The following is a 23,553-nucleotide window of genomic DNA, read 5'->3' on the forward strand; positions in this document are numbered from 1 at the left end:
TTTCATTTAAATAAGATTCTACATACACACAAATGTGACTTACCGTAATTCTTGATTTATTACATATTATCATTGCTTATTTTATTCATGGATCACTATTACTCAGTTATATAGCTGACAGTTACTAAATGTTCATGAACAATATTCTTAAACAGAATCAAAAATTGGTCCCTGACACATCTAATTACTGCTATTTATGCTCTGTGTGTATCTGTATCTTCATTTCTCTGCCTTATCCAACACATACACTGGTGTGGGAGGTCCTTCTGTCTATGTGTTGCTTTCACTGTTTAATGAATAAAGAAACTGCCTTAACCTGATGGGTAGAATTTAGGTAGGCAGGGAAGACTAAGTGGAATGCTGGGAAGAAGAGTCAGGAAAGAGATGCCATGAAGCCACCAGAGTCAGACATGCCCAACCCTTGCTGGTAAGCCACTGCCATGTGGTGATATACAGATTAATAGAAATGGGTTAAATTAATATATGAGTTAGCCAATAAGAAGCTAGAGCTAATGGGCCAAACAGTGTTTTAATTAATATAATTTCTGTGTAATTCTTTTGGGGCTAAGATAGCTTGGTGGCCGGGAAGAACAAGTAGGCTCTCCGTACAATACATTTTTAGGAATTCATTTAGATGCAAGAATAAGTGTATAGAAAGGAAAGTGTCTTCTGGTAGAGGTTACCTTATTAGAGTCATACGTGAAGTATTTTCTTGAATGTGGCTATTTGGTTCCCTTTATGATAATTTCTCAATATAAGAATTTTGCATGCATTTTTAACTAAAGAAAATTACTGTTTTTCATGACTGATCCTTCATGACAGGGATTTTGTTAGCAGACTTTATCCCACTTTTAAAGAAAGACAAAATACCTCTGGACTTGTCAATTAAACTTATGTGTATTTCAGGGCAATCAGCTTTTGTGTCAAGATAAAAATGAGAAAGAAGTTAAAATAGATGTGAATTTTGGTGTGTGTTTATAAATATTAGGTGAGTGTTGCAATAAGGTGGGAGTCCAACTAGATGCATGAAGAAGCAGAATTATATGTAAGACAAGTATGAAACAGTATAGTATAGTCAGGTACTGCAGAATTGTGGTAGTAAGAATATATTTATCACAAAATAGTGAAGATGAGTCTAGATTTCATCGAAGTTTGGACATTGAAGCAATGGGTTTAGAAGAAACGAAGGAGAAATGGAGAGTACAAATACTTTCTTAGAGGCTACCATGAAAGATGTGTATTTTAAACATGAAGATTATGAATCTCAATGTAGTGATAGTGGTCTAAAATTCTGCAATCAATAAAAATACAAAATTAAATTTTATGGCAACTATTTTGTTGAAATAATTAGATGGTAAGTTAACATGCATTATAGGACTCTTCTTGTAATAAGATTTGCTTCACTAGTTTCACTTTTTAGCTCCCAAAGAAATATAAAAAGATGTCAGACATTATGCTTGAAATGAAAGAAGCAACTGGGCCTAAAGCTATTAGTAATGTGGCTGAAGTTATAGGAAAGTGATGTTAGACAAAGTAAAGTGAATTATAGGTTGTCACACAGGACATTGTATGTTACAAAACTCAGTGTCTAATAAGAACACATACCCGAAGTGTTTTTTTTTTTTTTAAAAAAAAAAAACAGTGAGTGAGAGTGAGATTTTAGGGATTATCATAGGAATTTTGAGGACAGTAAAAGAGAACATGTAGATTCAGCATTACTCTGAGGCTCTTAGAATTGAAAGTAGATTCATGGATGGGTAATATATTTTAAAAGTTGGATAATATAAACTGGGGGCAAGCAGTTCACACCATAACAAACACTGGATAAGAAATTATCAATTACAACATTTAAGTTTTTGGATAAGTCTAAATAAGTATTTCCCATCACAATGTAGTATAGTCTGTCAACTACAAAGTATAGGGAAAGGGAATGCTCCCAAAGTAGCCCAGCAGTCCTGAAGACCACATTCTTTAGTAGAAAAGCTGAAATTAAGGGTCACTGTATCATAGAGGCTTCAAGTCATATGTAAGGGAAGAATTATTAAATGTGTTTAATAGTATTGAGAGTGATGTTGTAAGGAAGGCCACTTCTTTCCTGGCTGACCAGCAGTTTATCCCCAAAATAATTACACAGAAACTATATTATTTAAAACACTGCTTGGCCCACTAGATCTAGATTCTTTTTGGCTAACTCTTATATCTTAATTTAACCCATCTCCATTAATCTATGCATCACCATATGGCAGTGGCTTACCAGCAGAGTTTCAGCATCTGTCTCCAGCAGCAACTCCATTAATTCTCTGACTCCGCCCTTCTTTCTCCCAGCATTCAGCTTTGTTTTTCCTGCCTACATCTAAGTTCTGCCCTATCGGCAGGCCAAGGCAGTTTCTTTATTCATGGTAATCACAGCATGCAGAGGGCAATCCAACATCGCCTCCCCTTTTCTATTTAAGGAAAGTTTTAGCTTTAACATTGTAAAATTACTAATAACAGGCATGAAGCAATAATTACAGTTATTTATATCTACTTTATCTTTTATTGTAACTAAGGAAAACTATAGCTATCTGTTCTTCAGTTCCATCAAAGATTCCAGAAGGATATAATATTACCTAAGAAATAGGAAGTGCATTGTAAGAAACTGTATAGAGTTGACAGAGACATCTCACTGCCTGGACAGTCACCTAAAGTTCTTCTGTACCATTGGGGCACCCATCTTTAGCCTACAGGCCCATAGTATCCAGTGGGCTTTTCCATGAAGCAGGAAACTTCAAAGACAGTTCTGTAATGGCAGTTTGTCAGTCACTTCTTCTGTGTCTTGTAGAATGTCTGGAAGTCTCTTTCATGAAGCTGGAACCCCAAAGAATGTCTCACCTTCTTTAGGCAACTTTAGCAGTCATTTTTAAATGGGTCCTACATGTTCAATTCATCAAGCAGTTCAGGCAAGAGCAGTCTCCTGTCCAAATTGCGAACAAACTCCATAACAAGTCTCTTTGATGCCCATTATCCTCTTAAAGTAATTGGTGCTTCCAGGAGCAGATGTGTCTTATTGTCATGAAAAGTCCTAAGTTCTTAAACATTTTAAATGCCATATTCTGTAGTCTTTGAAAGATTTTATATATCTAGAAAACCTAACATGACTAGAAGCTTGACTATTATGGATGATTATCTATTAATCTATATTTCTTAATTATACATTACATTTTATGAGCTGCACAAACACAATACCTTAATCAAGAGCAGAAATATACCTATAATAAAATTAACCTTAAATCTGTATCAATAAACCAAGATCCATGCCAATGCAAATCTCTATAGCATATCCCCAATAAATATAAACAGATGTTTATAGACAATATTTGGGACTATGGACGTAGTTCTCTCCAAACTGTTTCCTGCTTTTTGTTGAGTGAAGTAATTTTTGAGGATGTTCACAGCGACCTTTCAGGGGTTCTTGGTGCATCAAACCACATTAGTCTGGAAAAATTTCATAGGTTCTTATCCTCTGTGGAAACAAAAGAAGAACCTCTTTTCCAAAGCAACAAATCCTTAGACCCAAATTTTGAAGACAAGATACTTTTAAAGTATGTATATTGGTTACTTAGCTCCTTCACAGTCAAAAAATTCAAAGTAAACACAATAATTACACAATCCAGACTCTCTATGTATAGTCCAATTTTGCATGACTCATTTATTTTTACTGTACTACTTTTTAATGTTTATTATACTGTCTCTTTACTTTTTATGACTCTCTATACTCCTTTTTTTATCTCTCCCAAACCTACATACCTTTTTAAACATACTGTGTATCATTTAGAGGTCTTTTTTATCTGAATTTGTCTTTATTATATATCTGACCAGAAGCACTTCTTAAAAATCTGAGCTGCGGCATTGCTAGGGTATATATGGCCCTGCCTGCTTGCTTCAAACAGTCCAGCATGGTGGAGGAAGGCCGTTTACTGCCTCTGAGCCGCGCACATGGTCCCAGTTCCAAGTATGCCTTGGGTCTATCTTGAGCCATTAAGCAGTTTGTAACATGCTGTTTATTTAAATGCTCGGCCTCCTGAAAGAGCCAGAGGTCATGCTGGCAGCATCTCCCAGAAAGCCAGCATTTTTTTTCTGTTGCTGCTGATTCAGGAAAATCTCTTAAAGGAGCCATGCCTCTGCTTGCTTCTAACAAACAAGAACCTATCCAAGAAAATGCCACTACCAAACCATGCTTAACTCTGTTCTTTTGTGTCTAGGATTCCTTTTCAAGCTTTCTCAGGTTTTACGTGGATATAGTCCATCCACCATGTTGGTGTGCCATTTTGTTATTGGAGGCTGCTTGTTGGTTCCCAGCTGCTCAGCCCTGAAATAATTACATAGAAACTATTATTTAAAAATACTGCTTGGCCCATTAGCTCTAGCTTCTTATTGGATAACACTTATATCTTAATTTAACTCATTTTCTAGTAATCTGTTTATTGCCACGTGGCAGTGGCTTACCGGGTAAAGTTCTGGCATCTCACTCCAGCAGCTACATGGCTTCTCTCTAACTCCTCCTCCTTTCTCCCAGCATTTAGTTTAGTTTTCCCCATCTACCTCTATTTCCTGTACAGTCCCAAGGCAGTTTCTTTATTAACCAATAGTATTCACAGCATACAGAGGGAATCCTACATCAGGGTGAGGGGCTTCTTATTTTATGATTTTAAATTTATTCTTGCAGAAATGTTATGACTATTTTATCGATTGAAATTTTTAATCTTATTTTCCTGAATTTTGCAGGGTCATCCTTGGAAAGGGGGCAGCCAAGATCCATAATGGTAATCAAGAGATAAAATACCATTTAGAATCCATTATAGCAATAACACATGCCTTCATTTTTTTACCTGTTTCCATAGCTGGTCCCTGACTTTGCCTTTGCATTATTTTATCATGCATTCTATTTTAAATAGTGTCTTGGAAGTATGCATGTATGTCTATGTGACATGCATGTGTTCTGCATACATGCACCTGTGTGTGGATACACTACTCGTGCCAGTATATGTGGAGGCTATAGGTTAACAATATTGGGATGCTCTCTTTGATCACTTCTCCACATCTTACTAAGCCTAGAGTTCACCATTTTGATTGAAATGTCTGATCAATGAGCTCATGAAATCTGCCTGTCTATATGTCCTACTTGCTAGTGACCACAGGGATCCACCTGTCTGCCTCCCCAGTACTGGGATTATAAAAACTGACCCTTGTGCTTGGCTTGTTTATATTTGTTCTGAATATTTGAACTCTGGTCTCTGTATTTATGCAGCAAGTGCTTTACTGAGTATGCTCCCTCACGTACATGTGTGTGTGTGTGTGTGTGTGTGTGTGTGTGTGTGTGTGTGTGTGTGTATGTGTGTGTTTAACTTTGGAAAGTATTTCTCTTAGAGATTGCATGGTAGAAATAAAACAGTGATAGATGACAAGAATGGTAGTTTTTTCAATCAAGAATCATTTCATTCCTACATATATTTTGTATGTAGCTGCCAATGTTGCATTTTTATCACAAATAGCTTATATTTCTGATACCTCTATTACTGATATTATAATAATCATGAAATTTTCTCCTAAAGGCACGCAATAAAAACATTACCAAAAAGGATGATGAAATAGTTGTAGATTGGAGAACCAGACTTCCACGAAGAGCAACAAAAACAAAAAAAAATTATAAAGATCTCTCAACTTCAGAATCAGAATCAGAGAGTGAAAAAGAATTTTCATATATACTTAAAGATAAACTGCTGACAAAGGTAAATCAATATAATTAAAATTGATAATCTCTAAATGTAAACTACTAAATTTTTTATGTATGCATATAGTACTACTTACAGCATGCCATTGCTAGTCTTACAAATTTATTTTAAAATCTAATATTGTAACAGGAAGAGGGCCCACTTGTTCATCCTGGCCTCCCAGCTAGCGTAGCCCTGAAATAACCACACAGAAACTGTATTAATTAAATCACTGCTTGGCCCATTAGCACCAGTTTCTTATTGGCTAATTCTTACATCTTAATTTAACCCATTTCTACTTCTTTTTTTTTTTTTTGAAAAAAGGCTACAGAAAAAAAAAGGTTTCCCCTCCCTCACCAACAGAAGCCCACCCTCTAAGACATTTAGGTTGAACTATCACAATTTTTAAATTTTAAATTACAAATGAATACAAGTATACAATGCACAGACAAAGAGCATACCTTCACGTCTTGTCAAAGGAAAAGTATTTCTCCTACACTAGGAAAAAAGCTTACATATACACACTGAGATGAAATCTCTTACTTGATAATATAAAAGCTACCAGCAGGAGAAATCCCTTCAGGGAAACCCATTTCTATTAATCTGTGTATCGCCACATGGCAGTGGCTTACCGGGGAAAATGCCCAGCATTTGTCTCCCTCGGATTCATGGCATCTTTCTTCTGACTTCTGCCTTTCTTCCTCCCAGCATTCAGTTCTGTCTTCCCTGCCTACCTAAGTTCTGCCCTATCAGCTAGGCCATGGCAGTTTCTTTATTTATTAACCAATGCAAGCAACACACAAACAGAAGGAACTCCTATACCATAATATGTAGGTGGTTCGTTACTGTGAATATTATCATCCTAGAGAAATTCATGTTAGGAAGTGGTAGAGACCGAATTTGAACCCAGAGAGCTTGTTGGTAAAGATAGGTTTTTGACTAACTACTACACTATGTTGATTACTTTGCTTTGGTTTTGGTTTTTCATTTTTGGGACATGGTTTCTATGTGTAACAGCCTTAGCTGTCCTGGAGCTCAGTAGAACTCACTATTTAGACCAAGCTGACTTTGAACTCATAGAGATCAGGCAGCTTCTGCCTCTTGAGTGCTTGGATCATGGGATTAAAGGTTTGTGCACCACCATGGGACTTACTTTGTTTAATCTTAACCCATTAAACCACCATTTCCTTTTGTTTGTGTTCCTGTTCTCTTGTCTGGAACACTTTAAAGACCTTGTAACATAATTGTATAAGCTGACATGACTGTTCCAAGGTTTGGTTAAGTGGAAGGTTTTTATTTTAGCTGTGAGGGGAAAGTATAGCCAGAGGCATGGGGAAGAGGCCAGAGCAGGACAAGAAAGCCTTAGGTTGAACATAGGCAGCAGAATGGACTTGGTTTTGAGAAGAGGTAGGGGGTGATGAAGACAAAGAGAAGTGTGAGGGCAAAGGAGACCAAAAGAGGAGCAGAAGAGGGACTAAGAGGAGGGAGAGAGGGAGGGAGAGCAAGAGAGCTTGAGTAAGCACGCACACAGCTGGATGGGGGAGGGGAGGTTCTGAGCTGGAGAAGCTTAGGATTAAGGGGTGGGATGAGAGGGTCCAGAATGCCAACATGGACACTGAAATAACAGATACTTGTAATACTGAGGGAGACTGGAGGCCAGCATGTACTTTGGTATGCTAATAGGTACCATGGATAGCCATTTGTGTCTCTGCCCCAAGTGATAAAGAAACTAGCTCCTTTGGTAGAGCGGAAATGGCTTTCTGAGCAATGCTGGCCTTTTCTACCCCCCAGAATTTGGAGATATAACATTCCTTTGGATCAGATAACAATCACCATTTTTTGTCTTATTTCTTTAATGTTAATATACTCACCATCAAATACGCCTTTCTAAGCCATTCATCTTACCTATGCTTAAAAATAAATAACAATGACAAAAATCCTTAATTTTCAAGGAGTTAAGGAGATGCCTTGTAGCCACTGGAGAGAGATGCCAACAGCAGGCTAAGGAGAAAGATGCTAGAACAGAGGTTATGCCACGGCCATGTAGTGATACACAGATCAGTAGAAATGAGTTAATTTAAATAAGAGAGCCAATAAAAAGCCTAAGCCATTGGGCAAGTAATTGTAACTGTTAATAAGGCTCAGAGTGGTTATTTCATAAGCAGCTTTAGGGACCAGGTAGGCAGAGAGAAACTGGTCCAGTGAGAAAGGTGCAAGATAGAGAAGAGCCCTCTGCTTTACACAGAGATATAAACAAATTCTCTGTTGTTACTGAGTGATGACCTGAGTTTCTCAATTACCTTTGGTCTTTTCCACAGTCTTATTTCATGTATGTCTCCCCTTCACCATCTTGGTACATGGACTTCTCAGTGTCTCATGCACAATGAAATCTAGGAGTTCTGTTTTCTCTATCCTGGATACAGTCACCAGCTTTGAACCTGCACAGCATTCTATTATTCTACACATAGTCTATGCAGTCATTATATTTTTCAAGTGCCCTAGAACATATTTTTGCCAATAACATCTAAGCTCGTGTTATGGCCTTATATAGTAATAAGTCAGTCAGTGCTGTAGTGTAACATATACCCAGTTGTATAAACATATGTGACCATAATTTGAGGTTACTGGTGCATTTAGGAGGAGACTGTCCATTCCAGAACCCAGACCAAGAAACTGCCAAAGGAACCACAGGAAGTTGTCACTACAGAAACAGCAAAAGAAAAACAGAAAATTTCATCTGAGCTAAGAGATGGGAGAGAAGACAGTTTTTGCCTATCTTCTGCATCTGTGTCTGGGAGCCCATCTTCTGTAGAAGTGACAAGATGTCAGTATTACTTCATTTTTCTTGCATTTTATTGGAATAGTTAGCAATTTTCTTTTGTAACTCTATGAAAATCTAAGATTAGTTTTGTGAAATTTATTTAAGATAGGTAGTTTAAAAGTTCATTTTAAATCAGCTAATGCTAATAATTGGGTTTTTGCCAACTTGAGAACATAATAGAATATCCAACTTTTTATGTTAGAATGTTAAATATCAAATAATTCGATGTGGAAATATTTAATATTCTTAAGCTATAGAAGCAAAAATGTAACATAATTCTAATACTTTAAGTATTTAATAGCAGGAACTGTATGGGATCCTTTATACAATTCTTTTATAAAAGTGTAAGAAATGCTGTGATTCTGTGAACTCAGTAGATTATCTTCAGAAACAATAATGTTTGCTTTTATTTAAAAATAATTGGTAATGAAAATACATAGTCCTTAGAGTGTTGGCTTACATATGTCTTTCAATTACAAAATCTCAGGCTATTTTAAAACAGTTCCAAATGTGAATTATTTCAGTTAAATCCAGAAGTTAAATGTTAATGTGTTATGTTTCCCTAAAGCACACAAAATCCTTTTATTTTCACAGTGCTCAGAATCATTGTCACATTAGATAAGCTAAGACAAATGCACATATCTTGATTTGAGCTAAAAAACTGAGAATTGATTTCATTAAAATTTATGTCCTTGCTTTTTTTTGGTGCTTATATGCATGTGAAATGTTGTTTCTAAGGAGCCATCTTCCCACAAGACTTTTAGTTAAGTGGGTCCAGTTGGTACCTGGGCTCACCAAATAGAGTAAATTGGCTAGCTGACTGGCTGAGCTCCAGAGATCCAACTCCCAAGCTCTAGAATTACAGGCATATTTCACCATGCCTGGTTTTTTAATGTGGGTTCAGGAGATGAAGTCAAGTTCTTGTGGTTATGCAGCAAGCACTTTCTGATTGAGCTGTCTCCCCAGCCTTACTGTCCTGGTATTTCAGTGAGCAGTTTAGACCAACTGATTTTGTAAAACTTTAACAGTTACTATAATGTTAAAATACTTAAAAGTAGCAGTTAAGTCATCTCATACTGTGTGTGTGTGTGTGTGTGTGTGTGTGTGTGTGTGTGTGTAGTTTAAATTTTTTGAAGGTCCTTAAATTTTCAACTGTGAAAATTCAAAGTCTTAGTATTTCAAACATAGTTGGTCTTAAATTATTGAAAATGTATCTTTTTAAAGTACACCTAATCTTTGAACATTGGAAAAATTTATTCCATCATGCCCTTTCCTAGAGCAAGAATGAAATAATACTCCATTTTTAACAGTAATACTATATGTTTGTGTTTTGGGGGAATCTAGGTATAGAGAAAATAACAGAAAGGGATCTTACTGAAGATTATGACTACATCACAAAATCTTTTTCACCTTATCCAAAAACTGCATCACCTGAATCCTTAAACAGTAACAATAAAGTTGGAAGTCAGGGAAAATCGCCCAGAACCAGTGAAGCCAGTACACTATGTGTGAGAAAGAGTAGCTCACCTGTTCCAGGACTGCCTTCTTTGGTAAGAATATAATTTTCTTTTATCATAGGCATCTGAAAATGGTTAGCCATTTGCCTGTAATATTCATCAAATATGTATTATATGTTTGTTCAGTGTTTTAACCTTTAATAGTTTTTATTATTGGAATCACAAATTGATAAAACTGAAAAGAATGTAGTTGAAAACCATATTTCTCAAGTGCTTAGTTATATAAGGAGTTTAAAACTCATAGGTACTAACCATTGCTTATAATAAAATGGTGTTAATGATTATTTAGGGCTTGGAGGAATCACTGAGAGCACTTGTTTAGATGCATGGGGACCTAGATACAGTACCAGCACTTAAAGTACAGTGGTTATTAACATACCTGTGTCAGATACCCAAAATTGCTGGTGTACTGAGCCATCTGGTCTATCACTTTTAGCTGATTTTTATTTTCTAGATGGCTTTAAAGCCCTTTTATTTTAAGCCAGTAGTCTTTACAGGGGAGGGGCGCGTATTTTGCAAACAAAATCTTAGCTTAAACTGTCAATATGTCAAACAGTTCAGAGTAGTGCTATGTTTTTAAGCAGATGTAGGAGGTTTAGACTCTGACTCACCTCAATAGCCCTCCAAGCCCCTTTGCAAGTCTCATTTTTCTACAGATGGCAACATACCAACTTAGTGCCCTATTAGATTCTGTCATCTGTCTTTTTGCATTCTTTAAACCCTTCACTTGTCATTTTCCAAGTATCTGTCTACATCTAGGTAATTCTAACTGCTTTTATTACCTTCTGTAATGTTTTCTATGCTCTATGGAATTTTAGTTTGCTACATACTAACTTACTGGGAAGTGAGGCAGTAACTGCCCCTTTTCCATAGTTTGTGCTGAGTTCTACCTCAGGTTTCTGTTTTTATTCGCCTGGTGCATGTGAAGTTCAGTCTATCTTTGGAGTTTTATGGTCGACTCTATTAATGAGGACTTTCTTTCTTTTTTAGCATTCTATGAATTCATTGTTGGTTTTTTGTATTAGTAGGGGTTGAATCCAGTACTTTATACGTACTCAATAAACATTCTTTATCAAGCTATATCTTTAGTCCCATTTATGTTTTCTAATTTGTAAAACAGAAGTGTTGATTTATCTTAAAGTTTACAGGAAGTTTTTTTTTTCGGGGGGAGGGTATGAGAGAGGGTCCTGCTATGTAGCTTTGAAAGTCACTATATAGACTAGGCTGGCCTCAAACTTAGAGACTCACTTGCCTCTACCTCCCAAATGCTGGGATTAAAGTCTGCATCACTAAACCCAGCCTTTACAGGAGTTCTTACTGTAGGCTTGAATGTAACTTCTGTATCTGTTAATGGCATTGTACCTTTCACTTACTAGAATCCAGAACTCTGGCAAACTATGAAATAAAATTTCTGATATTTCAGAATGTGTAATACTCAAGCAGGAATGTCTGATGCATACCTGCAGTTCCATGTTTAACACAGACCTGTATAGTCCTAGCTCTCAAGGGGTGAAGGTGGAATGATTGAAATATCAAGACCAACCTGGGCTACATTAGTAAGATCAAATACTTCCTTAAGTATTATTCTTAAAGTATTTTTCTTTATTGTAAAAATGTTACTTTTTGATTTAAACTCTTAGGTTTCAGTCTCTCTAGGATTTCCTATGAACAATGGAAGTTTTCCACATCTAATGTTTACATTAACTCAGCCTTAGTCTTGTTGGTCACATGAGTCTGGCTGTTAGTCACTGTCTTGTACTAATACTACACTGCTTAGTTTTACATTTGCCTGGATGTTTCACACACAAACCTACACTTGACATTTCTGGAGTGTTAAAGGTTTTTGATTTGTATTTATCTTAACAAAAAAGCCAATAAGTAATAGGTTTTTACTCTTGTATAAAATAATTTAATGATTTTTAAAATTTTGAGTGTCTTGCTGAATTCTATAATTTTCCAGGTTGTCACTGGTTTTCTTTATAGATGATTATATAAAGTATTATAACTTTTGTATTTGATGACCAATTCTTGTGCTTTCATGTTCCTTTTCTTGTTAAAGTGACTTGACCTGTGAAGTATAGAGCCATACATCAGGCATCTTTGCTCATTGGACTTGCTAGATACTTGTCGTTGAGCTAATTAATGTTCTATTTAAGTGGATGCTGAATTTTATCATTGAGTTAATTCTCTAAAATTTTAAATTGTTTCTTACTATTCAACTTTTTTTGATTTTAAGTAGTTATCTAATTATCTTTGGGTTTCTATATGTGTTATTCATTCATAGCCCAGAAACGCAACTACCAAGAATAATTCTGTTTTGAATAGAAAAAATACAAATTCGGTGATAGATAATCAAAGAACCCTACATTATAACAGCTATTCAGATGTAAGCAGTAATAACTCAGAGAAACATTTTATGGAAACTGAATCTCCAGAGAGTCGTGAAAACTATATACAAAGCAAGAGAGAGGTAATATGCTAATTCAAATTGCTAGTATTCAGTGGGAATCATGCTACCAAGTATTTTTCTCTGTGATAGAATGATTTAGTCATGTAAAAAGTTTAAAAGGAAAGTCTTAAAATAATGAGGATATAGGGGCTAAATCTGAGTTTACATGTTTATAAAATTTCTGCCTTCATAATTATATAGAAATTTGGTTTTCTAAACTTCTTGTAAGCAGGAAACTCAATTGGTTAAGTAAAAATATTTAACAACTGTATAATATAGAAGATGAAAATAAAGTGTTGTATTTTGGGATGGGGCTAGGATTTAAGCTACCCATACGTGCCTAGAAGAGTACACGTATTAAAGAATGGTAATCTAAGTAAAATTACTTCTTTAAAAAAAACTGTGTTCAAATAGTAAAACACAAGTTTAAAGGTAAAAAAGTCACTTTATAAGAATTTTTCTGTAGCTCCCAATTTTCTAACTCAAAAAGACAATAACATGGTGAAATTGAAAATAAGAAATTTTCAAATTTATCTGGTTAAAAACTATACTAACATAAAATTGATGCTAATCTAATATCTAGATTCATTTTCAGCAGTCTTAAAGATGACTTAAAGACAATGATATGAGAAAGAATTGGACAGCATTTGGAATCTGTTGGCTTGGGAGTTTGATAAAGATGATAAAGAATAGTCAAGGAAAAATACAAGTGTTTATACTACTTTTCTTCTAATTTCTAATATTTATTTTAGGAAAGTCTTGCTGCATCTCCATTATCATGTTCTAGTGAAAGAGTAGAGAAAATATGGTGGGATATGCCCAGTGACAATACTCATGTATCAGGTTTGTAGGCATAGTCTTGCTTTTTAAAGATTTGCTTTAAAATTTTTATGTTGCCTGCATGTACATATATGCTCCATGTGTGTGCAGTGTTTGTGGAGGCCAGGTGTCAAGTATGCTGGAGCTGGAGTTAGTCAGTTTCAAGCAACTGCATAGATGCTGGGAACTGAGCCTGGGTCCTTGCGAGGGCAGCAAGTGCTCCCAACTGTTTAGCCGTCTTTCTGGTCACAGCCTTGCCTTCAAAGTCATTACTAATTACTTTGGATTTATACCTAAATGAGTTCTACATTTCAAGTCACATCATTGTTGTCAGAAATAAAAAGTATAAAGTATACTTTAACATAGTTGTTTAAAAGCTTTTTAATTTAAAGCAATAAAGTGGTAGATGTATTGAATCAGAATTATAGCACTATTATTTTTAATGGTTTCTTGAGGTCCCAGTCAACGATGTCTCAAACGGCGAATGTTCCTAGAAGATGATCTAGGTAATTCCAATGAAGCAGAAGTGGAAGAGGCAGAAGAGAGAGAACAATTACTCTGCAAAAGACTGTGTCAAAGGGAAGATTCAGATCATCACATTTACAAAAGTAAGCAGATCAAAAGCCTGTCAAAACTTCTGGACAGCTTCCTTGAGTTTGACTTAAACACAACTCTTTGTACAAACAACTTTGTGTGAGTCCAAGATGGATACGGACTTTTATCAAAAAATTGACTTTATATTAAAGGTGTAGCATGATCTTCAAACAGATTTTCCCATCATTATATCATGTCTTAAATTTTCATTTTACTGAAATATGAGCTACTTGATGTGTGTCACTAAAATACTTTGCGGGTGCTTCTTTCTTATCGATGGATCAGATTTAAAAGTAAAAAATACTGTACCATAATTTTTTTTGTGCCTCAGTAACAAAAATTTCATTTTTTTTTTTTTTTTTTTTTTGGTTTTTCGAGACAGGGTTTCTCTGTAGCTTTGGAGCCTGTCCTGGAACTAGCTCTTGTAGACCAGGCTGGCCTCGAACTCACAGAGATCCGCCTGCCTCTGCCTCCCGAGTGCTGGGATTAATTTTGCCACCGCCGCCCGGCAAAATTTCATTTTTTAATAATAAAAAACCCTCTTTTTTGTTCAGTCTGAGGACAATGATAAATTTTGTGGTAATACATATTCTAATATTAACTCATTGTTTTTATTTTTAATGTCTGAAATTACAGCTTCATTATCGACACCAGATTTTTCTATTCCTGAGGACTGGCAACAGGAGTTGCCAGGTGCTGGAATGTTTTATGATAACATCAGCTCAGACTATAAGAGGAAAACTGATGTGAGTTACCTCATAAGTTATAGACAATACCATGATAATGCACTCAAAGTTTCTGGTAGATGATGGATGGCTTGTCTGATCCTTAGTCAACAAAACACCCATTTATGAATCTGACTTTGCATATAATTTGGATTATCATATAAAAGGCACCTCTCATTCCTTCTAACATCTTTCCACCATATATATTTCTAATTCATCTGTTCAATTTTTCTTTGCAATTTTACATTTTGTTCTGTATGTGTGTGAGGTGTGCAAGCACATACATGTACTTGTGGAGGTTAGATGTCTTTCTTAGGTGTCTGCAGTTGTTCTCCACAGTCTTTTTGTGAGAAATTATCTCTCAATGAAGATAGTTTATTTATTGAGCTATACTGTACTGACTGGCCAGCAAGCCCCAGATAGCCTGTTTCTACCTCCCCAGAGTTGGCTTTACAGGTATATGCCCCTGCATCTGGCTTTTTATGTTGGTGCTGGGGATCTGAACTAGGGTCTTTATGCTTGCATGGTAAGCCCTTAGCAAGTAGTTATTTCCTCATTCCCGTTTTTAGACATTTTAATCTCACAGAGGCTATTATTGGTAGAGACTAGCACATAATATAGTGTCTTATACTCCAGCTTTCTTCCACCATTGTCTCTACTGTGTCCTTAGTTTCTGAGAATTCAGTGGATGTCTATACACAGAGTACATCCTAAAAACAATGTTTACTATTGCTAATAGGTAGAAAATCACATTCTCTTATGTCTTTATTTGGACTGAAAATTAGTTCATTCCCTCCTTTGAAAAGTAAGTATAGTTAGTATGACACGAACCTCATCTCTTGATTGCCTTTCCTTTTATCCAAAGATCTGAAATTTCTTAAAATCTTCATATTTTCAAAAGTTAAGAGAATCTCTAATTTTACAGACTGTTATATGACTCTAGTAGGTGAAAATGTGTTTTGTGAAAAATGGTAAATTCTATTAAGCTATACTCTTGAAGAAACTATTAATTAGTTCCAGTTTTTATAAACACTATAAATATTTACTAATATATAAATAGTATTCCTAAAAACAATAGAAAATTGAACTCCATTCAAATCCTGACCAACACAAATAAGCACTGCTCTGAGTTCATTATAAAAAAGTTGATTTAAATAATTACATTTTTAATTTTCTAAGTTTTTCTTATGTGTTATGGAAAGACTTTTTCATAACACAGTCTTGGTTAGCTTGTTACTTCTATAAAGACATTTTAAGTTAAAAGTATCTTTCAGAACCAACATAGAATCATGGATGACTTTACTACAAAGACATTAAAATTGACTCAACAGCATCTAATGACAGTGACCTCTCAAGCTCGGGGACACAGGTCTGTACCACACATCTGTCTGGTGAGCCATGCATACTGTGTGCTTATGAGCTGTGGGCTCTGTGGTTCTGCAACAATCTCATTTTGTTCCTTTTTAATAGGAATGAAAATTTTGAGAAATTCAAAGTCATTCTCATAAATGAGATGGAGAAAGTTGGAAAAGACTCAGAGACTTTACGAGACTTGGAGAAGGAACTTGTGGTTTGTGTTTCTTAAAATTAAACATTTCTCAAAATGTTTAAAGGCTAAATATAGCTCTTTAAAATTGTTTATTCACCAGTTTGAGAGACTGTTGCAGGTTATTGTTATTTAAAACATAACTATCTTCTATCAGCTGCATCTGAACTCAAATTTCCAACTAGTTTATATTTATGATTTTTGATAACGTGGGAGACATCTGAGAGATTTTATTTCTAATACTTGTAATCTGAAAAAGTGTATGCTAAATACAGTATTCTAAATACAGTATTCTTAGCCTATAACCAGTTTTTGCTTAAATTTATAGTAAAAATACATTAATAATTCAAGTTTTAATCATGTTAAAATACAAGAGATTTATTATACCCTAAAACTTAGGACGTCGAGGAAAAATTAGTTCAGAAGATGAAGACATATTTCCGAAGTGAGAAGGAGAGGTTAGTATATTTTCTTAATGAATAGAATCTGTAAGATTGTAGGTGAAACACAACATACACTGCAGTATAGCAATGGACTGTGAACTGATACGTAAAAAGTTAATTCTCATTTTATTTTTTAGGCTTCGTGTTTTGAAAACTTCACTGAATAATAGTTTTCTTGTCTCTAACTCTGTTTATGAAAAGAATATTTTTATATCTGAGGTATAAATTTATGCACTTAATATGTAACCTTGATGTTATCATCTAACTTGTCTTTTTGTTGTGAAAATCTGATAAATTTCATGAGAAATAATGTTGTTTACAGATGCGTTTGATGAAAGCAAACATGAAAATTCTGCAAGATAAGCTACTTAAGAAAATGGTAAGTGGGTTGAGTGTATGCTCTCGTGTAATTACCAGGCTTTTATGTGCTTCTGTCTGTTTTATAAAACAGGTTCTTGCTTTTGAGTCCAGACTGGCCTTAAACTTGTGATCCTCCCACCTAAACCTCCAGAATGCTCAGATTATAGCCATGGACCACCATACCTGTTTACTTTTTATCTTTTTGTGGGTGTTTGGAGAAGACAGGTTTAAGCTGGTGACTTTTAGTTTTTTGGGTTTTTTTTTAATTATGGGAACCTTGTTAAAGTAGATGAGGGATGAATGAGGAAAGAGACAGTGATTTGCAAATGTAAAGCTAGGTGAAGAAATGACTTGTTTGTACTGCTATAACCACTGTGTGCTTTAACCAAGACCAAGCACCCAGACTGCTGAGTGGAAGAATTGTCACCTGCATAAATAAGCAATGGCACTTCATTGACTTGCTTAAACGTACTTGGCCTTCTAAATCAAGTAGACTAGCAGCCACATTCTAGGATGAAGTACACCCCACAGAGACTCGTGTCATTGCTTTACATGGACAAATTTAAGGGTTTTCTCAAAGTTTAAGTACGTAAGCCGGGTGATGGTGGCGCACGCCTTTAATCCCAGCACTCGGGAGGCAGAGGCAGGCGGATCTCTGTGAGTTCGAGGCCAGCCTGGTCTACAAGAGCTAGTTCCAGGACAGGCTCCAAAGCCACAGAGAAACCTTGTCTCAAAAACCAAAAAAAAAAAAAAAAAAAAAAAAAAGTTTAAGTACGTAATAATAGTGACCTTTATCAATAAAGTATTACAGTACTTGAGATTTTAATGGTATGCAGTACAGGGACTGTGAGGCTTTAGCCAGGCTCATACAACTTGAGCAAACAAGCCGCCAAGTTGATCCTCATTGAAAAGTCTTCTCTAGAGGTTTTTTGTTTGTTAGTTTTATTTTTGTTTTTTGTTTTGTTTTATTTTTTCCAAACAGGGTTTCTCTGTGTAGTAGCCTGGCTGTCCTGAAACTTGCTCTGTAGACCAGGCTGGCCTTGAACTCAAGGAAATCCACCTGCCTCTGACTCCCAGGTACTGAGATTAAAGGTGTGCACCACCACTGCCCAGCTAGATTTTTTTTTACTCTTCCTTTACTTTTTAGATGAAGTTTTGAAAGATTGCAAGTCTTTCTCCATTATCTTGAATATTGCTAGTGATGGGAGGATCCTCTAGGTACCTCCATGTACACCCTAGGGGACTGGGTGGAATGAACACTGATGTGTCTTTATGCAAATAGTTGTGTTTTCCCTTTGGTCACAGCATGAAGAGGAACTTCTCAACATACGCAGAGGACTGTTGTCGTTTTTCAAGGCTCATGAAGGAAATGATGTGTGAAATCTGGCTGCTGTCAACACATTTTATCTGATTATTAGTTTTTGTATATAAGTGGAAAAAAGTAAGTAGCCTTGCAAATGTGCACCATTCAAGCAGCTGCATGTTCATGGGCAGGAGCCTTCAGACTAAAACATTTCTTAAAGATGAAAAGAACGTGACTCCAGTGCAACTTGTGTGTACTATGGACAGACAGTGAAAGACTGGCTTACTTTGGGTCATATTTAAATTTTATCTGTGAAACTGTTGTCTTTATTAAAGTATTATATAAAGTGTATTTTTAATTCAGTTTTATAATAGATATAATGAAATTTGCATAATGGTTTGAAATATACAAGTAGTAAAATATTAGCCACCCTTTGAAAGGAGGGGGGTTTTGCTTTAAAATGTGTACTTTTTAGTACATTTATACTTTGAGATATTTATGCTTCCAATGTACTAAAAATGTACTAAAGACCTAAAATTGTAGCTCTTTCATAAATATTTTAACTCCAAAGCAGGATGCTTTGCCAGTGCATTCTAAACTCCTAGTATTCATTTAATGTTGTTAGATTATTTTTGAAATAAATGCTTACTTCACTTGAGTCAGTATAATTACTTTATGATCACTATTCTATTTTATGAACCATAATTACAAGTTGCCTTCAGTCAAACAGTTGAAGGATATAATACTAAGTAGCTTTGTTCTCCTTTGTCTATTTCAAGGTGGAATAGAGTATCTGAACAATACCATTATTCAATGTTATAATGGTAAAGTGGCTTCTTCGTTAAGTACAAAATACACTCAGTGTTTTCAGTTGACAGTCTGCTAAGATTTTAAGATTTATGAAGAAAGTGATGGAGTTTCTATTTCAAGAGCAAGAAATATTTACATTTCATTAGCTCCTTGCTTTTAGATAGTTGTTTGTATAGCAAAGACTTGCTAAGGTTAATATTTTGTTGCTCTTGTTTTATTTTTGAGGGTATATGTAGACCAGGCTAACTTCAACTTCAGTTCTGCCTGCTAAGATTAAAGGCATATGCCCCAACATCTAGCCTTAAGATGGTATATTTGTAATGTTAGTTTTAGTATTTTTCAAATTGTTGTGCATTTTTAAGCACAATAAGTAAAAGTTATCCTTTAGATTATTCTAAAATAATTCCTAGAAGAAAATAATTCACTTTTTTCATGAACCAGAAGTTTTGAGTGAGATCAATGGTTATATGTCCTGTTTTGAACTTTAATATATACTATGACACCAAAAAATTATTATTTTTTTGTTTTTCGAGTCAGGGTTTCCCTGTAGTTTCTAGAGCCTGTCCTGGAACTAGCTCTTGTAGACCAGGCTGGCCTCAAACTTAGAGATCCGCCTGCCTCTGCCTCCCGAGTACTGGGATTAAAGGCGTGCGCCACCACCACCCGGCGACACCAAAAAATTATAAAGGAATTTAGTAAAGTAGGCTGTCACACTAATGGAACACTTTTTAATATCAATAGTCGCTGTTATTTACGCAACTTTGCTCATTTTTCATAAACTAGGCAAGTTATTTTGATTATGAGTTTAAGTATAGAAACTCAAAATATATTTGATTTAGCTATGAGTCGTTCTGTCATTCATTTTTAGTATTTATGACCTATTCATTTATTTTTAACTTTAGACCAGGAATTAGAAACTTGGTATTCAAGGTTCATGTAATAATGTGCTTTTTAGGATTTGTGGGATAAGAAACAATTTGGAAGTAGAATGTATTTCATTTAGAAATACAAGCACTGGACAGAGAAATAAGCAGGCTAACTGCATATCCTTACCTCTTCCTCTTCTCTTCCAAATCCAGTTCCCTAGTCTCATCCCCCAATGTACTAAACCACCTGCTGCAGCCTACCCTTTCTTTCCTGCCATCTCCAGCAGATTGTGCTCCATCTCTCACTGAGTCATCCCTTTATCCCAACTCCCACCCTCACCCCCAACTCCCTCAGGCATTCCTTGGAAACCTGTAGTTCATGCTAGTCAAGGAAGCAGATAGTGCTAACTACAGATCTTCACAGATCTTTCCCTCCTCTCCAAATCCAATTAACAAGCCTCACACCCAGCTCTATAGCCCATCACCTATGTGTCCTCTTCTTGTTCTCTGCCATTCCCAGAGGACTAAGCAGACCCTGATAGAATACTCTATCTTCCTCCTGTGGAACCCCCCTCAGTGCCCCATCTATCTTCATCCCAGTTCCTGAGATTCTGCTTCCAATACCTAGAAGCATGTTCTACACAGAACCTTCATTGGGTACCCACACCTGTCAGGATCCCAGGCAACACAGGGCCACCATATCCTCCTAAGAACCAGAGAGAGTATCAGAATGCAAGGAACAAAACACCCAACTATCAAAGACAAGACCAGGTTCATTGACTAGAATTACAGTCATCCCAAACCCAGATACCTAGACAGCAGTGAAAGAACACAGTGACAGCCAGGACAGTATGTCTCTACTAGAGCCCAGCAACCCTACTACAGTAAGCCTTGAGAAGTTCAACATAGCTGAACTTTAAAATAGCCTTTATGACAATAATAGAGGTCCCTAAAGACAAAATAAATAAATCCCTTAAAGAAATCTGTTGGGACCTAATGGAGTCCTGGCCTTCCTACTCACCTCCCTTGTTGGTGACCTTTCTTGCCCTTGTTGTTCTGGGTTTCTGAGAAACTTGCAAGTTCCGTGCTCTCAGAATTGTTTACCAACTCTGCTTCCTGAGTACGCATTGCCTTGCTCCTAACCCAAGGATCTGGCGATGAGGTCTCCATCCTGTTGGCCCACCTGTCTGGGTTAGGTATAAAACCCCCTTGGTGATGTACAATAAAGGCTTCTGGTTCTGCAACATCCAGAGTGCATGTTCCATTAATCCTGACGTCCTTCGCTTGGACTTGGCTCTAGCTGGACTGGCGCAGCAAGTGGAGGTCCCACCAAGAAAGAGGGGGTAAGTGGACAGGGTCATCCCAGGCCAGCAGAGACGTATTGGGGAATCAAGATGGGAACCGCTAGCAGCAAAAAAGAATTGCAATTTCGGGTAAAAGGATTGTTAGAGCAACAAGGAACAGCAGTAAAAGAAAGAACCATAGAAGCCTTTAATAAAACCATAGAGCAGGCCAGTCCCTGGTTTATTATGGGAGGCAGTCTGAATGTCCCAGATTGGGAAGAGGTGCGCAGATACCTACAAAAGAAACTACAACGAGAGGGCCCTGACAGCTTTCCTACTGTGACCTTTTCATTGTGGCGGTTAAAGATGCTCTGTTAACAAACAGGGTGAAAGTTAAACAGGAGGAAGAAGCAGCTAAGGACGTTTTACAAGAAATCCAGTGAAACCTGCTGCTCTCTGTGTTCTGTAGAGAATCAGGAAGGAGAAAAAGGGGGCATGTGGTGGTGGTAATGGGGAAAATGTTGGAAGAGGATCATTAGAGAAAATCTGCTCTGTCCAGCTCTGAAAACAGTCAATCACTAGACAGGACTCCAATGATTCCGAGTTTTAAGAGAATAGTGAGGAGTCATCAGAAGATGAGGAGAAAATAATACATAGGGTGGTATGAGATCTCCTTAGAAAACTGAGAAAATGTAAAGCCAGAAGAGTCACCAACTCTTTCATCCCACTGGCTTATAATGATGAAGGGTGGTAGTCTTATTCAAACAAGCATGAAAATAGAGGGGTATGTTTCCACTCTGCACACATGGTGGCACCTGTAATGGAAAGTACCAGACCCTAATAATCCTGGGTAGGTGATGCACCAACATTTTCCTTTACAGTTTAAGAAGATGAAGCACTCGGGAGGCAGAGGCAGGCAGATCTCTGAGTTCGAGGCCAGCCTGGTCTACAAGAGCTAGTTCCAGGACAGGCTCTAGAAACTACAGGGAAACCCTGTCTCGAAAAACCAAAAAAAAAAAAAAAAAAAAAATGAAGCAATTAAAGGAAGCTGTTACTACATATGGGGTCCAAGCACCGTTCACATTGGTCATGGTGGAGTCTTTCTCCACTCTGAATTTAACACCTAGTGATTGGCAGCAATTATGCCACAATATTTATCTTCCATGGCAGGGAGAATGCCAGAAAAACTGTTTGTAGATGGCACAATTAAATGCTCAAGCCAGACAAGCTCAGAGTAATTGAGACATGTTATGCCAATTTGCAGCAGCAAATTTTGTACGATCCGGCAGTATTTGCACAAATAGTGGCCGCCGCTACTAAAGCTTGGAAGGCCCTACCCAAAAGGCAGCAGATACAAGGGCCTTCAGAACCACTTGAGGACTATGTGGATAGGCTATTGCAGTTAGCAGGGAAATTGTTTGGTGATGCCACAGCAACCATGCCCATAGTAAAACAACTTGAAAATGCTAACAAATATTGTAAGGAAGCCTTACACCCTCCCAAAGCAGAGTTTAATGTATCGGGCTATGCAGAGATATAGATGGGAATCTCATTCAAAGCCAGGTTAGAGCAGCAGCTATTCAGCCTCAGGGAAACGTGAGGACAGGGACTGATGGGGAACTTCAGCCAATCACATTCCGTTTAGGGTGTGTCCCCCTGGGGCCACAGAAAAACAGATAAAACATCCAGGTACGCTTGCCTCCGCTCTTTTGTTCCCTGCACTCCTGGATCATTGGAAACCCTGGTTTTGTAAGTTTTCCTTTCTTCCATTTATTAAAGCTGAATATTTTATATTAAGCTAGTCTGGTTAATTCTAACTACCGATCGACCACGCCCCTTCAAGGGACTAGGGGGCCAGAGGCTGTAATTGTTTTAACTGTGAGCTCTGGCCATTTCTGGAAGGAATGCCCACAGCTGATGATGGGAGGAGGGAAAAATGCCAGCGTGTCCCCTAGATGCAGAAAGGGAGCGCATTGGGCTAATGATTGTCACTCCAAGACAGACATAGATGGGAAACCCCTGTTACCTACCATTAATCAACAGCAGGGAAACTGGCGGAGGGCCGTGGGAACCTCAGTATATGGAGCAATGACCGCGGGGCCGCAGAGGCAGTACCCTAGCAGTGGCCATATCCAATTCCTTCCACAAAGCAATCCTTTTGCATTGCAGACCTCATCAGAGCCACCTCAGGGAGTGCAGGATTGGACTTCTGCACCTCCGCCCCAGCAGTCTTAATGCTCCAAATGGGGGTGCAGGTTCTTCCTACG

General features: G+C 36.9%; 2 protein-coding genes across 2 annotated transcripts in view; one reads left to right on the plus strand and one right to left on the minus strand.

The window, feature by feature from the left end:
• Sycp2 (synaptonemal complex protein 2) overlaps positions 1 to 18,458 on the plus strand; it is a 62,501-nt gene extending 44,043 nt beyond the window's left edge. The window contains exons 31-44 of the mRNA XM_038331063.1: positions 4,765 to 4,802; positions 5,592 to 5,768; positions 8,388 to 8,574; positions 9,916 to 10,121; positions 12,373 to 12,558; positions 13,290 to 13,380; positions 13,812 to 13,964; positions 14,587 to 14,696; positions 15,950 to 16,044; positions 16,146 to 16,245; positions 16,621 to 16,679; positions 16,802 to 16,883; positions 16,987 to 17,043; positions 18,330 to 18,458. Of these exons, the coding sequence (XP_038186991.1) occupies positions 4,765 to 4,802; positions 5,592 to 5,768; positions 8,388 to 8,574; positions 9,916 to 10,121; positions 12,373 to 12,558; positions 13,290 to 13,380; positions 13,812 to 13,964; positions 14,587 to 14,696; positions 15,950 to 16,044; positions 16,146 to 16,245; positions 16,621 to 16,679; positions 16,802 to 16,883; positions 16,987 to 17,043; positions 18,330 to 18,404 (1,616 nt within the window). The 3' untranslated portion in view covers positions 18,405 to 18,458. The remainder of the gene's footprint in view (positions 1 to 4,764; positions 4,803 to 5,591; positions 5,769 to 8,387; positions 8,575 to 9,915; positions 10,122 to 12,372; positions 12,559 to 13,289; positions 13,381 to 13,811; positions 13,965 to 14,586; positions 14,697 to 15,949; positions 16,045 to 16,145; positions 16,246 to 16,620; positions 16,680 to 16,801; positions 16,884 to 16,986; positions 17,044 to 18,329) is intronic.
• Positions 18,459 to 19,101: 643 nt separating this feature from the next.
• The window catches only part of Phactr3 (phosphatase and actin regulator 3), a 223,502-nt gene continuing 219,050 nt past the window's right edge, over positions 19,102 to 23,553 (minus strand). The window contains exons 14-15 of the mRNA XM_042055110.1: positions 21,025 to 21,241; positions 19,102 to 19,120 (exon numbers count right to left, since the gene is read on the minus strand). Coding sequence (XP_041911044.1) covers positions 19,102 to 19,120; positions 21,025 to 21,241 — 236 coding nt within the window. The remainder of the gene's footprint in view (positions 19,121 to 21,024; positions 21,242 to 23,553) is intronic.

This window comes from Arvicola amphibius, chromosome 5 (genome assembly GCF_903992535.2).
Source record: "Arvicola amphibius chromosome 5, mArvAmp1.2, whole genome shotgun sequence".
NCBI classification, from domain to species: Eukaryota; Metazoa; Chordata; class Mammalia; order Rodentia; family Cricetidae; genus Arvicola; species Arvicola amphibius.